Below are 14,170 nucleotides of genomic sequence, written 5' to 3'. Positions count from 1 at the left end.
TGTGGGTGGAGCCCTACCTCTGCTCCTGCGAGCGGGGCTAAACAGTGCAAGGTGGCTCCAGCCCTCCCTGGGCAAGAATACACAGAATAAGTGGGAAATGGGTGATTCTGCGGGTGTTTCCCACCCCGCGTCCTTGGCGCATCCCTGCCGGGGGAGGGATTCGAACCCGCGGCCCCAGGAACGGGCAGGGCCCCGCCTATCCGCCAGGGGGCGGCACCGGCCCTCCCGCCCGCGCTCGGCGGACGCGGCCATTGCGGCCCGGAAGGGGCGGGACGGGCCCGGCCCGGCCGTGAGGGACCCGGGAGTCGTGAGGGGAGCTCCGGGGTCGAGAGGGACCCCCCGGCACCGGGCAGGGTCGCCATGGAGTCGTGGCAGCTCCGTTTCGAGACTCTGGAGGCTCTGCGCCTCTCCAGTAAGGGCCGACTGAGCTACTGCAGCCGCTGGCAGGAGGATGAGGTGAGGGCTCGCCCCGGGAGTCGTCCTTTCCCCGCTGGGAAGCACCGCCCGCTCGGATCGGTGACACTCCGGGCTTGAAATAGCCCCAGGCCGGGTCCCGGCCGGGGAGCGTGGGGTCGGGGAGCCGGGCTGGCCCGCGGGGGTTCAAATGTCCTGCAGAGGTAGGGGAAGAGCGGGAAAAGTGCTGGAAAGACCTCATCAGAAGAAATGGTTGCATAGGGCACTGAGCTGCGGTGATAAAGCACCTACGGACTGTGCAAATGTGCTTATGATGTGTTAAAGTTTTATTGCTGTTTTGAACGTTAATGCTGTGTCGGGTTTACGGAGAGTGTTTTGTCTCAAGGCTGCCTTGGAAGGATGCGTGGCTCCCGTTGAGCTCTCTCCTTACTGCGGCTGGGTGCTGGACAGCCTTAGTGGGCAATTAACCCAAGAAATCACACCCTCCGGGACTTCGACGCCCAAACAATCCACACCTCTCCCAAAAAGGGCATCTTCGGAGAAGATCCCGCCTGGCAGCCACCATAGCTCTTCACCCCCTTCATCTACAGAGCCCAGTGAGACCAAGGTAGCTCTCTGATTATAATCCATGTGTTTATGGAGCAGTTGTGAGAAAAAAAAGCATCCTAACTTGCTGCCATAAGTTGTCTGGTTGAGGCTGATTTGTGGTCTCTTGATTTATAGAGAAAATACGCTTAGTTTTAACTTTTTTTAGCAGGTGATGATAAAATTGGTATTAACAAGATTTTCTTAGAAAAATGCTTTATAGGTGGTAAAAGCAAATCCCCTTTGTCTGTTTCTTCACAAATCATAGTTTAGGAGACTTGCTTTATCTGTTTCCCTCCATGAGCTGCTGATCCTGTGCTCAGTCACTGATTTTGCTTTTATGCTGATCACGCAGGAAAATGATCATCTTAGTCCCCTGGAAATAAATCAAGAAGTCTTTCCAGCAGTTCTGTCATCTAAAGTTGCAAAAGTTGAAGGCTGCATTAGGCTGTACGAAGAGATGCACAGGCTGAAAGCAAAGGTAAGAAAAAAAGTTTGAGGGAGTGTTTGTGAATCCCAGGAGAGCTCCACAGCCAGATGTAACAATGGCAAGGACAGCAAGTTGTCCTAAATGCTGGGCAGTTTAGTTTGTGGTTTTTTCTGTCCAAATTGTTCAATGACTACCTTTGGTGCCCCTCTGTAATGCAGGAGAGGCTGAGGCAGCGGCAGGAGGAGCAGGAGCAGATGGTGAGGGCAGCCTATGCCCAGGCCAGTGAGCAGCTGAAGCGCTTTGATGAACTCAGGGAGCTAAAGCGGCATCAGGAATTCCAAGAGTTGCAAGAAGTAATGGAGAAGAGGTGAGGTTAGCTCTGGTATCCTTAAATTGTATAACATTTAATCAAAGTAGCGATTAATTCCTGTGCCTGGCAATTCTGTGCTAGTCAGTTGTGGTTGGAAATCTCTCCTTATGCTTTTCTTACATTACCTGTCCTGTTAGAGTTTGTCTGTCAGAGTAGATCTCTGGCTATTGTTGAGGTTTCAGTGGTTAGAAAAAGACAATATTTGTGATAGTTAAAGTTCCTTTAGCTTATTTTAAAAGTAACTTGCTGTGTGTTTGTTTGTGTTTTGTCTCCTGAATGTCTTGAATACAGTTTTTTGTCTTTATGTGTATTATAGCTCAAAGGAGGCTCAGGGGCAGCAAGAGAAGTTGAAGGAAGAACACCGACATAGAGCAAAGGTCTGAGATTCTTAACAATTGTCTTTCCTAAAAGACCATGACTATTGGGTGGGAACTGGAAAGACCAATTGATTTACTTGTATTTCCATGACACCCTGGAATGAGGATGGATTTTCTGGTGCTATCCTGGACACATGCTGCAGTGAGGAAAAGCAGTAAAGGCACTTTACAGGAAGGCCCTGTAAAGCCAGACTCATCAGACCAGGAAGGAGCTGTAAAACTGGAGTTTTTGAAGTATTTTATGACTCTTGTGTCTTTGTCTCCCCAGATATTAAACCTAAAATTGCGTGAGGCAGAGCAGCAGAGGCAGCGCCAGGAAGAGCTGGAACGTTTGCGCAAGGAAGAGGGCCAGGAGAGACTGCGTCGCCTTTATTCCATCCAGGAGGAACTGCTGCAGCTGAACCAGCAGATTGATCCCAACTACAGGCACAAAGACTTGCCCAGAATCGATCTGTCTGCCTACAGCAGTCGTGGCAATCAGATCTGTGGACTGGTGTCAGGGCTCATCCGCACCACGAGCGAGGTACGGGCTCTGGAGCTGTTCTTAACTTTGGCTCTCATTCCTTCATAAAGCTCCCTGTAGTTAGGCAGCTTGTCATGAGGCCTTTAAATAAGATGTCTTAGCAATGTTTTTAGATACTCATCCTATGAAGCACCTAATTTCAAAGGGGAATTCTTTCCTCTGGCACTTCAGCTGTTCTCTTGAAGATGGCTTATAAAAATGCATGAAAACTTCTACAGGAGGAAAATTCAAATTAAATTGCTGTCAGCTCTTGGTGCTGTAAAGTTTCTTTCTGAGACAATGGACTGGTTCATGAATTGTTAAATACTGAACATCTTATGGTTCTCCTATGCTCATAAGCCTTTTTGCAGTTGCTGGGTTTCCTTGACATTTTGTTTCTCTAGGGTGGGATAAAAATCCTGAAAAATAAAACACTAATAAGGCTACTCCTGTGCTCCAGTTTGTCACAAGCTGTCTTTCTGCAGAGGGAGCTGTCAAAGCTTTGCACTGTAGTTCACTTGTACTTGCCCAAATGTGTTCTTAATTTTTCTTGTCCAAGATATTATGAGATTTAGTAGGCATTTACATTATTTGCAAGTATTATGACCAATGTTATGTACAAATAAAGGAGATGGGGATAAAATATTTAGATAGTTCCCAGATTATCTGAAGGCTAATGCTTCCAAGGCTCCTTGCTCTTGCTGTTGGCCCTGTGACACTGGAGCAGAAGGTTAATGCTGTGTTACCTCTCCTGTTTCTTGACAGAGAGGGTTCCCTACTCAAGCAGATGTGGCCAGCACTGAACGAGCCCTGCAGGAGATGCGAGGGTTGATATCCAGCATGCAGCAGGAAATCACTGCAGCTCTGGAAGAAAAAAGGAGGAAAGATGAAGAAGAAGAGAAACAAAAGCAGAAAGAGTTAGAAAAAAAAGAGCAGATGAAGAGTCAGACTCCTGCCCCTGCACAGCAATCAGGAGGAAAGCAGCAGAAGGAAGGTTGGTTGGGCTTTTCTTTTTAATTTTTTTTGTTTCTTTTCCTTGCAGTTTTTAAAAATTATTTTCATACTAGAGGTTTCGGTCTTTCTTAGTCATCATCTTTTTTTTGTTTTTTACTAACAGGACTTCAAGTTAAAACCGAAGAAAGTATCATGCAGTGGTACCAGCAGCTTCAGGATGCTGCTGAGCAGTGTGTTGCTGCTTTCAGTGAAATTGGAAACTGCAAAGGCAACACTGAGGTATAAACAAATTATTAATACTGTTGAAGAGAGATTATCCTAATATCTAGGGTAAATGGAACAGCTTTCATTTTTAAAAAGTTAAAAATTCTGTTGTAGCAGCCTCTGTTACCAGTCTGCTCATCCAAACTATCATAGATATATACTTGTTTGGAAAGGATTTTAAAGTTGTTTGTTTGTTTGTTTGTTTGTTTGTTCTTCAGGTGAAGAAGATAAAAACAAACTTGCAGAAAGCAGCTACAATCCCTGTGAGCCAGATCTCTAGCATATCAGGTCAGGAAATCTCCAAGAGCTCAATCCCACTGAAATTCCTTTTGCTTTAAAGATTTTAGCAGGGCACAACATATCAAGTATTCCTGTAATTATCCCTACAGCAGAAGGCTGATCTGCACACAGCCCAAGTCTGTGCAGCAGTGTTTGCTTGTGTTTTGAAGGAAGCATCTTTCTTCATCAGGATTAAGTTTGGTTAATCAGATGGAGCAAAGGTGCCCTTTGAGGTGCCATTTGGGATTTGGGTCTGGTGTTTGTAAACTTGATGTGGTCTGGTAAGATTTGTCTGCTGTTCCCCTATCTTCTGTCTCCATACATTCCTTATTATTTGCAGGCTCTAAGCTGCGAGAGGTGTTTGACAAGATCAATAACCTGCTGTCTGGGAAGCCTGTTCAGACTGAAGGGCAAGCGGTGTCGGTGACTCAGCATCCACAGGGGCTGGAGTTTGTTTGTTACAAACTTGCAGAGAAGTTTGTGGTAAGGAAATTTCTTCTTTGGGGTGGCACAGGTAGCCAGTGCTCTAGGAAATGCTTTTGGACACTGAACTGTGTCTTCAGCCGTGAAGAACAAAATCTCTGGGTGTTCAGTTTGTGCATATTAATGAAGTGAAAGAACTTAGTTTGCCTTGCCCTCCCACCCCTGATTTTATTTCTTCTAGGAGGAAAAGCTCTTTTAAATTTCAGGCTTATATCCTGTATATTTTGAACTAGGTGGGTACAGTGTTAGTGGAAAATAGTTTGCTACTTGATTTCAAAAGCAAATTATCACAAAATTGTATATAGGCTCAAACCCTTTTATCTTGGCAGAATTTGAGGGACGAAAACCTCAACACTAAGCCTCAAGAGGCAAACTTCAGTCCCTGCGTTGTTGTTAGCACCTCCCAATAAATGAAGTGTCATAGTTTAAGTTGTTTTTTGAAGTTGGCAGTATTTTTCTCTAATCTGTATTTGCAAAATGTGGGCTATTTGAAGCTTTTATCACTGCAGGAGCAAATGCATGCAAAAATCAGCCCATGGAGTAAAACTGTGACAGATTTATAATAACTTGGAAATTATTGTTTGGGTTGAGAATGTCTTTGCAGCCTGCACTTTGGGCCTGTGTTTGCCAATCCCATTTTCTATCCTGAGCCAGAGTTTATTGCCATCCTCTGTGGGAGCTGAGGACTTGCAGCTTCATCAGCTTTTCTATCCTTGGCTTCATAGCCATGGAAATGTTAGGATCCTTTAGTAAAGACTAATTACAAAAATGAGGATTTTTTTTTGCCTGAGAAATGACTGGAAGGGGTAGCTGACTTTCCTTTTCCACCCTCCAGAAACATGGGGAAGGAGAAGTATCTTTTCACCACGATTCAGCTTTCCCAATTGCTGTGGTTCTCTCAGGAATTTGGGAATTACACCCTCGAGTTGGAGACATCTTTTTAGCTCATCTGCACAAAAAGTGCCCATATTCTGTGCCATTTTACCCTGCTCGGAAAGAAGGAACTTCTATGGAAGAGTATCAGAGGTAAATTTATTACCAGACTTTTTCAGCATGAACCCTGCAAGGCTGAAGATTTTTCTGAGTGAACTCCCTTTTCCTTTATCCCTGAGCACATTGACTCTGGAGGTTCACTCACAAGTGTGTAAAAATCATCTTGTTCCAACACTCTGCCATGGCAGGGACACCTTCCACTAGACCAGATTGCTCAGAGCCCCATCCAGCCTGTCCTTGAACACTTCCTTGGATGGGGCAGTCACAGCTTCTCTGTGTGATCTGTTCAGTGCCTCACCAAATGGTGGAACATGCGATCCAGAGGTTAATGATCAGCCTCTGGAATAATTCTTGTCTTTTTTTGGAGAATCCCTATTCTTAGTACAGTTGGCTTTATGTAAAGCTGAGAGCTGCAGGGCCCCTAGTGAATGTATTTTGCTGTACTAATACTAAAATGTTTTCTCATACTTAGGATCCTTGGATATGAAGTTCATGATTCTAAGGTGGAAGAACAGGATCATTTTCTTAAAAGGATGTCAGGAATGATTCGTCTCTATGCTGCCATCATTCAACTCCGGTGGCCTTATGGAAACAAGCAAGGGGTATGTGTGTGGCATTAGAATTACAACCTCATTACTATCTCCAGAGTCTATTAAATGTATTGGAAGCTCCTTTTATATTGGTAAAAACTTAGGATATATTTGAAAGGAAATGGCCATAGCCATAAGGAACAAAGCAATGCTGAGTAATTCATGGTGTGGACTTTTAATTCCTTTATGTTTTCACAATGATCAAGTTTTATGTCAAATTTTTGAAGAAGTCAATGAGAAAACTGCCTGTTCTGATAATTGTGTTTTACAAGTCATAAAGCAAGTGTTGAGTAGCTTCTCTTTGCTTTGTAGGCACATCCTCATGGTCTGAGCTATGGATGGCGCTGGCTTGCACAGATGTTGAATCTGGAGCCTCTGGCAGATGTGACAGCTATGCTGCTTTTAGATTTCCTGGAGGTAAGTGGTGTGGATAACTGTTAGTAGTTAAATATCACCAGCTTAGATCCCTTTTGGGTTCTGAAGGAATTGCTGAGGTGAGATTTTTTAACTTGTTCTTATTCCTTCAGAAAGTAACATGAATATGTCCATGTTCTTGCAAATGTAGCTTTGGAGCTGAATGATTTCAAAACGGAAGTTTTTATACACACAACTTCTGTTGTATTTGATTCTGTTTAAAGTTCCTGGTGTTTTAAAAATAGTTGTATGGTCTTATATAAGGTCTGTTTTAAGCGCTTGGCAGTTTGTACAGTGCAAGGAGGTCCTATGGCTGTTCCAGCTAAATTAGTTCATAAAAAGGATAGGTTTTTCAGGCTGAAAAGGTCAGAGCCTGATGGATGTTAATCCTATATTTTAGTATATAGGCATATGCTAAGTAAGAGCCAAAGTTAAAGGCTGTAATCGGGGGGCACAAACACTGTTGAACACAAGCAGCTTCTGTGCTCTTCAAATGCTTCCAAACAACTGTAAAAGTGCAGATGAGAAAATGGGAAGTGAAGTACCCATGGTGGATTCTGTCAGGGGTGGTGAACTCAGAGGAACATTTGTCCTGTAAACTGGCTGTGTGAAGGAAGCTGATGAATCACTGCACACAGCAGTAATCACAGTGGGGAAATGTCCACAATGTGCCCCAGCAAATGCTGTTAGGGAAGAGAGCTATTTTTGGAGGGAGACTGGGGTGAAAGAAAGGATAGCAAGATTCTTACCAGTGGCCACCACAGTCAACAGGAAAAAAGGTGATTGTGGTAATGCAGTAACAGCATTTAGAGGATTTGCTTGTTTTAGTGTAGGTGTACTTCTTTAAATGTCTGAATAAAACATTAAGTGGTTGATATGATGCAGGTTCATTGCAGTTGTCAAGCAAGTCTGAAACCCAATTCTGTAACCTGCTCTTCATGCTTTTCTGTATCACAGGTGTGTGGCAATGCTCTGATGAAGCAGTATGGGATTCAGTTCTGGAAAACAATGTTCTTTATCCAGAAATCCTATATCCCAAGGTATGATATGTGGAGTTAGGAATGTTGGTGTTCGCTCTTAAATGACTCATCCATGTTTTCCAATCTCTGTCATCCACCCTCACAACCACTTGTGAATCAAACCCAACTTTCTAAATAGATTTTGAAATGTGCTGTTGTTTCTGCAGAATTGAAGCTGTGACCAGTGCTGGCCAGATGGGCTGTTTGTCACGTTTGAAGAGTTTTGTGCAGGTAAAGCACTTTTGTGGGTTTTTTTTTTTTTTGTTCATTTGGTTTTCAAGTGTTTTGGTTTGAGTTTTGTTTTCCCATCATTGAATATATGCATCATTTGGATAATGAGGCTGGCACTGCTTGCAGCACACCTGATTATCCAGACTCTATCATCTAACCCATCTTTTGTAATTTTTCAATTACTGAATTACTTTAATAATAGTTATGATGTCAAACATCTTGCTGCTTTCCTACCTCAGATCTAATTTTTATCAGTGAAAATGTATTTTGATAATAAAGGAAGATCAGTGAGAGGAGATGTACAGGTTGAGGAGGGCTCTGTTGAGTCATTTCTGTCATGGCTATTTCTTATCAGTAGTTGCTTGTTTTTAGCACTTGCCCTGATTTTATTTATGAGCTGCTCTCTGTACTGTTTGTTTAGCATTGCATTCTGCATATTTTTAATAAAGCTTGCAAAACTGTAAAATACTTGATTGTTTAAATTGTTCTGTGAATGTTGACTTAGATTATGATATTAAAATACGACAGCTTTGGAATTCTACCTTGTAATATTTCATAATTCATTCTGGTACATTTTATTTGCAATGCTTTGAATGTGCTATAAGAGCCATCAGAATTCCTGATAAGAGATGCCACATTAAGATACACTTTTATTTATCTTTATTATTTGTCTTTTTCTCCATTAGAAATGTCTACAGGAGCAGGAAATTCCATTACCAAAGGGCATTCTGACACCTACCTTTTGGAGAACATAAATCGGTCTGTATTTCCTTTCCCAGATGTCTGTGCTTTCAGACCTGGCTTTCTGTTTACACATAAAGGCAACATATATTTTGTGCATCGAATCGCAGAATGGCTTGGGTTGGAAGGGGCCTTAAAGATGATCTCATTCCTGGAACACTTTCCACTAGACCAGGCCCAGTCTGGCCTTGGACACTTCCAGGGATGGGGCAGCCACAGCTTCTCTGAGCAACCTGTGCCAGGGTCCCACCTGCCTTGTGGGGACGAACTCCTTCCTGATATCCCTCCCAACCCTGCCCTCTGGCAGTGGGAAGCCATTCCCCTTGTTCTGTCCTGTCATGCCCTTGTCCAAAGTCCCTCTCCAGCTCTCCTGGAGTCCCTTTAGGCACTGGAGAGGTCTCTAAGGTCTGCCTGGAGCCTTCCCTTCTCCAGGTGAACACCCCCAGCTCTCCCAGCCTGGCTCCAGAGCAGAGGCACTCCAGCCCTGTGATTAACTTAGTGTCTCTCTTCTGGATTTGTTCCAACAGGTCAGTGTTTCTTGGATGGGGGAGCGCCTGGACACAGTTTAGAAGAATGAGAATAAAATATTCTATCAACCTTAACATTTAATTCAAGAAAATTTATTTCTTAAGACTTGGAAGTTAATCTTTGCATTAGATTTTTATAAGTTCTTGTATAATAAATTACTGAAAATTCAAGACTTTTCCTTCATATGTTTAAACATGTGGAAGACGCTTTAAATCCAGTGTCCTGGTGGCTCCAGAGGTTAAGGACTCTTGGACTGAAAAATTGCACGGTGCTGTTCTGCTCATGGAAGTGAAAATACCTCACAGCTTTATGAACTCTTAACAGAATAATCAATCTCAAACCTACTGCTAGAACTTTATTTTTGTATTTTTTTAACGTCAGTCTTTTATGGTTCAACTGTAATTATGCTGATGGACTTGTTTGTCTCAACAACATCTAAAAACTATGGTAAAGGCTGAGCAATGCTGACACTTTTCTCCCTTGGATGTAACTTCACTCCAAAAAGCAGGACTCTGGGTCATAGGGAGGTAGACTCGCTGCTCCAAAAGGTTTATGGGGGAAAGAAGAGTTCCTGAAACAATAGAAATTCTATGTTTATTTTCTGTTGGAGAGAGACGGTCGAGAAAATCCACAGCTCCTTGATGAATACAGGAGATGGGAAATCTGTTTGATTTATGGTCAAGTGTCTTTGAACTGTTTTGGTGGCCTCTAAGATGAGAAAATTTACTCGATTTATACAGGGTAGTTTATTGTTCCAGGAGTATACTGTTGCAAGTTGAAAATTTTATTTTTACCAGACTGGGGTTTGTTTTTCCTAGAGGCATCACGGTTTGAAGTTGTAGAACATGGAGTTGAGGCCATATGAGAATATGAATTTGATTTTCTATATAGTTCTTGAGATTTCTGAGAAGAGGTTGTAATGTGCTTTAGAATTCAGGCCTGTGAAAGCCTTAACCTTGGCTTTAAAATGGACTAGTACATAAATTTGTATTTGGTTTCTGTATTTTTTAAACTGACTCTGGAATTCTTTAGACTACACCTAGTAGTCTAAAGAAGTTACCTTGTGATTGTTCTGGGAAATTGGAAATATCTTTCTGGTATCCTTTTTGCCAGATAACTCTGAAGCAATGCAACTTTTATTAGTATACTTGAAAATGTACAAGGTTTTTTAATACTGAGTGGAGATGTTTTAATTATATATTGCATATCCATAATTACGGTGCAGATTCACTTTGCCAAAGCAGTAACTGGTCCTGTCTGTTAGAAACAATTGTCTTCCTGTGCCAAACCCAAGGAGGAATTTGATTATGTACTTGTGAAATACTTTTTTTGCTAACATCTACACTTTATTTCTAAAGTGGTTTCTAACACTTATGGGGTGAATAAAAGTATATATTTTTATAAATAACAAACAAGGTATCCTTTTCTGCCTCAGTAAAGAGCATCTACACACCTACTATTTTAAAAATACTAATAAGATTTTCTAAGTGAATAATATGTATACTTCATAAGAATCAATATTTATTTTTAGCTGTAGCTTGAGGTTTTATCTGCTGCTTGAGCTGAATGTTTGACTTGTTTTTGTCATTTTAGCAGGGTTGGATGGTAGCCAGTTGGTGGTGTGAAGATGCAGTGCAAATAAGGTCATATGCATCTATTCATGGTATTTTTACATCTATATTTATATTAAATATGATCAAGGAGAGCATCTCAGATGTGGAAATACTGTGCCTTCAGGACGAGGTGCAGCAAAGTTGGTGTGAGTCAGACTCCTGCTTGGAGACAGGAGTTCCAGGCCGACCTAGGGATGCAATGTCACCATAGGTGGCTGTGCTTCCAATTAAGTACTTCACTCAAAGTGTTATTAACTCACACAGCCATCAAACCCACTCTCCACTTTGAGCCAATAACATTCTAGCTGCCTTCCAGCCCTCTACTCTCTAATTATTTAATTTTTTAGAGTAGAATGTGTCTATTTTAAGCACAGATTTAATGCTAAAGACTCATTTTCCTTTGAATTTATGCATCAGCATTTCAGAAATAGCTTTCCCTTGACAGGCCCTTGCAGACTTTTGATGCTGTGTCCTTGCCAGGCTTCTGGGTGACACTGCACGGTGCTTCAAGCAGCCACTCTTACCTACACATCTATATATCTGTATATAAATTATATAGATATATATGTATATATGCAAATACATATCCATATAATGTAAAACTAACGAACCTGCTGTTTTGAGCGTGGCTGGATGCTGCAGAACCTCGATTCTCTGAAGCCCAAACTGTCCCTGGCTGCTGAGCAGGGGGCAGAGACCTCTCTGCCGCCCCCCTGCGCGGACATTTGAACCGATTTTAACTCTAATCGTGTATTTTTGGGGTGCCCCAGACCGATCCCTGCAGGGCACAAACGCCCTCTGCACCCTGCTCCTCCGCTCGGCTCTTTCCGGAACAGCTCGGGTCTTTCCGAAACTGCTCGTTCCTTTCCGGACACTCTTCCCTCGTCTCATTCCGAACACCTCCTCCTTTCCGTAACTGCTCGTCTCTTTCCGGAATCACTCGGCTCCCTCCGGCTCCCCGCTGTTCTCCGGCTGAGCTCGGGTGGGCGTGGCCTCCGCACCCTTTTTCCGACTCTTTCCGAAGCCCTTCGGCTCTCTGCCGGCCGGGCAGGGCCGCTCTGCGGCGCTGACGTCACCTCCGGCCGCGCTATAAAAGGGCAGGCGCGGGCGGCGCGCGCGGTCCGTGGCGGAGGGCGCGGAGCCGGCGGGAGGTCCCTGCGCACCACAGACCCGGTGAGGGGATGGGGCGGGCGGGGGGCGCCGCGCGGCCTTCACCGCACCCCGCTCGGGCTCACCCAGCCCCGCAAGCACAGCCGGGCACAGGTGTGCGGGTGCGCCGGGGGAGCCTGAGGCCGGCCCTGCCTCCGCGGGCGTCCCGGCCGCCGCTCACTCTCGCCTTCCGCGGCAGCCGCGTCTCCGCCGGGCGGTTCTTCATCGCGGGGAGCCGCTGAGGCGAGCCCGGGGTCTCCCCGCGGCCCTCGGGCGAGCGGAGCGAAGGGCGGGGGCGCGGCGCGGGTGAAGGGCGGGCAGGCAGGGAGCGGCCGCAGCCGCCCTGGGCAGCGCGACCCCCGGCTGGAATGCCATTCAGCGCCCCGGGGAGGGACAGGGAGGCGGAAAGCGACATCCCCGGCGGATAGCAGCCCCCGCCGTGCCTGCCCGTCCCCTCGGGGTGCCACCCAGCCTTTCCCGGGGACCGTTCCCGGGGGATGGAGCCCGGCGCTCCGCGGCGCCGGGAATCCTTGCACAGCAATGGCTCCCGCGGTGCCCAGCCCTGTCCAAGGTCAGGAGATGCGGCGAGGAGGAGGAAGGAGCGAGGAAGGGCTCGAGGCAGCGGGGAGAGCTGCTCGGCAGGGCCCGGGGGGCTCCGGGCAGGGCCGGGCTCGGGGCTGGCTCCGCAGAGCTGACAGGCAGGCAGGCATTTCAAAGGAATCTCCAGACCTCTGTTCCTTTCATTTATGTGTTACTTTGTATGTAGGGCAAGGTCTACTGCTTCCTTTGTAAAAGAATCAAGATTTGTCCCTGCCCTGATTAATTTTTTGTTTTTAATTTAAAATAAATCCAAATCAAGTGCTTCTCAATTGGTTGTCCGCATACATCTTACGTGTCTATAAGGATATAAATCTGCATTGCTGGATCATAAATATGTGCCAATAGGGCAACCATTTGCCCTGATATTGAAGGAAAACCAAGCAAACATCACTGGATATTTTTTCAGCACGTTCATATTGGCTGTTCAGGATTTTTTTGTAGCTATTTTATCATAAACCATTTTCATGTTGCAGTCGAAAATGTACGTGACTCTTGAGCAGTCTTTCATACATATTTAAATAGGTTTTGAAGAGCAGTTGTCTGGAGATGGCGAATGAACACATCAGGGAAAAAAAAAGAAAAACCAACCCAAAAAAAGCCAACTCAGCCTGAAATGGTTCTGTATCTTTCTGGAAAACAAATAATCCATTTTCTTTTGGCATTTTGTTTTCAGCAAAGTGCCAGAAGATTCCAATGACTGTGTTCACTGAAAGGCCTTGGTCAGGGATTCAGATTTGTTCAAAACAAATTTTAAATTCCCTTGTGGGATTTTCATGCATTTAAATACAACTAGCAGTGAGTTCTTCTATGAAATCTTCATTTGTTCTAATTTATAGATTGTGCAGAGAAAATAATGGAAAAATGGTTGAAAATGAGATGCTTTCTGCTGCATTGTGTGCAGGATCCATAACTGCTATAATGGAATTGTTAAGCTATGGAAAATACTTGATCCAAGATAACAGGTTACGTTGTTCACAGAAAGTCATTTATTTCCATTCTTGTTGAAATAAAAAGTCACAATATCCATATTGGTCAGACTGAAATAGGAATTTTATTTAATAAAACAGATTTGAATGTAATGCTTCTATGAGATTTGTAGTTCAGGAAGTTAAACATATTTCTGGTTGATTTTTTTAATAACAAAGGTAGCCACGATGAAAAAATGGTGCATATCAAAGCCTGTTGGTTACATTTACACATTTTAAGCATTTTTTCCACATTTTTCTCCTGCACAGCAGCGCAGCACTAAGATAAGAGAGGCCTTAATTCTTTTGACGGAGGGTGGTACCTCTTGGTGAGAAATTTGTATTTCTCAACTATGACATTTACAACTAACCTTAGTAATTTAACGCGAATAACTTGGTATCTTTGCTGCCTTTTTTTGGTCCATTTAATGCATTTATGGTGTTGTAACTGTTTTAATCGTAAATACATTGTTTTTTGGGTGCAATTAATCACTTCCCCTGTATCAGAGGAAATAATACCAATTTCTCCCTTTTCTCCTCTGCTTGTTAGTGTAGTGTGGGAGTTTGTTTTTTCCATTTGTCCCCAGAGTGAGTGTAGGCAGCAGAAGAATGGGGTGGAGCAGACTGCAGATGCCGTGGATGGAGGCTGTGGCCTGGGCTGTGCTCCCG

General features: G+C 44.1%; 2 protein-coding genes across 3 annotated transcripts in view; both read left to right on the top strand.

Moving 5' to 3' along the window:
* Nucleotides 1-244: 244 nt before the first annotated feature.
* Nucleotides 245-9,344, top strand: GLE1 (GLE1 RNA export mediator). Of its 2 annotated transcripts, none has more exons than XM_085077140.1 (17): nt 245-456; nt 800-1,021; nt 1,355-1,480; nt 1,648-1,796; nt 2,116-2,176; nt 2,445-2,699; nt 3,444-3,672; nt 3,796-3,911; nt 4,115-4,184; nt 4,516-4,658; nt 5,494-5,684; nt 6,124-6,253; nt 6,554-6,658; nt 7,613-7,695; nt 7,842-7,905; nt 8,592-8,664; nt 9,174-9,344. In XM_085077140.1, the coding sequence occupies exons 1-16, from the start codon at nt 361-363 to the stop codon at nt 8,658-8,660; spliced, it is 2,109 nt and encodes a 702-aa protein (XP_084933266.1). In that variant the 5' UTR covers nt 245-360; the 3' UTR covers nt 8,661-8,664; nt 9,174-9,344. The 2 variants fall into 2 exon arrangements, with proteins under 2 accessions (XP_084933266.1, XP_084933265.1); XM_085077139.1 differs by having other exon boundaries at nt 246-456; nt 8,592-8,668; nt 9,179-9,344.
* Nucleotides 9,345-11,904: 2,560 nt separating this feature from the next.
* The window catches only part of SPTAN1 (spectrin alpha, non-erythrocytic 1), a 46,326-nt gene continuing 44,060 nt past the window's right edge, over nt 11,905-14,170 (top strand). The window contains exons 1-2 of the mRNA XM_085077100.1: nt 11,905-11,960; nt 13,772-13,830. The gene's annotated coding sequence lies outside the window, so the exon portion shown is untranslated. The remainder of the gene's footprint in view (nt 11,961-13,771; nt 13,831-14,170) is intronic.

Source organism: Lichenostomus cassidix, chromosome 17, assembly GCF_008360975.1.
Source record: "Lichenostomus cassidix isolate B80296 chromosome 17, HeHo_3.0, whole genome shotgun sequence".
Taxonomy (NCBI): Eukaryota; Metazoa; Chordata; class Aves; order Passeriformes; family Meliphagidae; genus Lichenostomus; species Lichenostomus cassidix.
The sequence above is the reverse complement of the archived record's forward strand: the minus strand, read 5'-3'. Positions and strand labels throughout refer to the sequence as shown.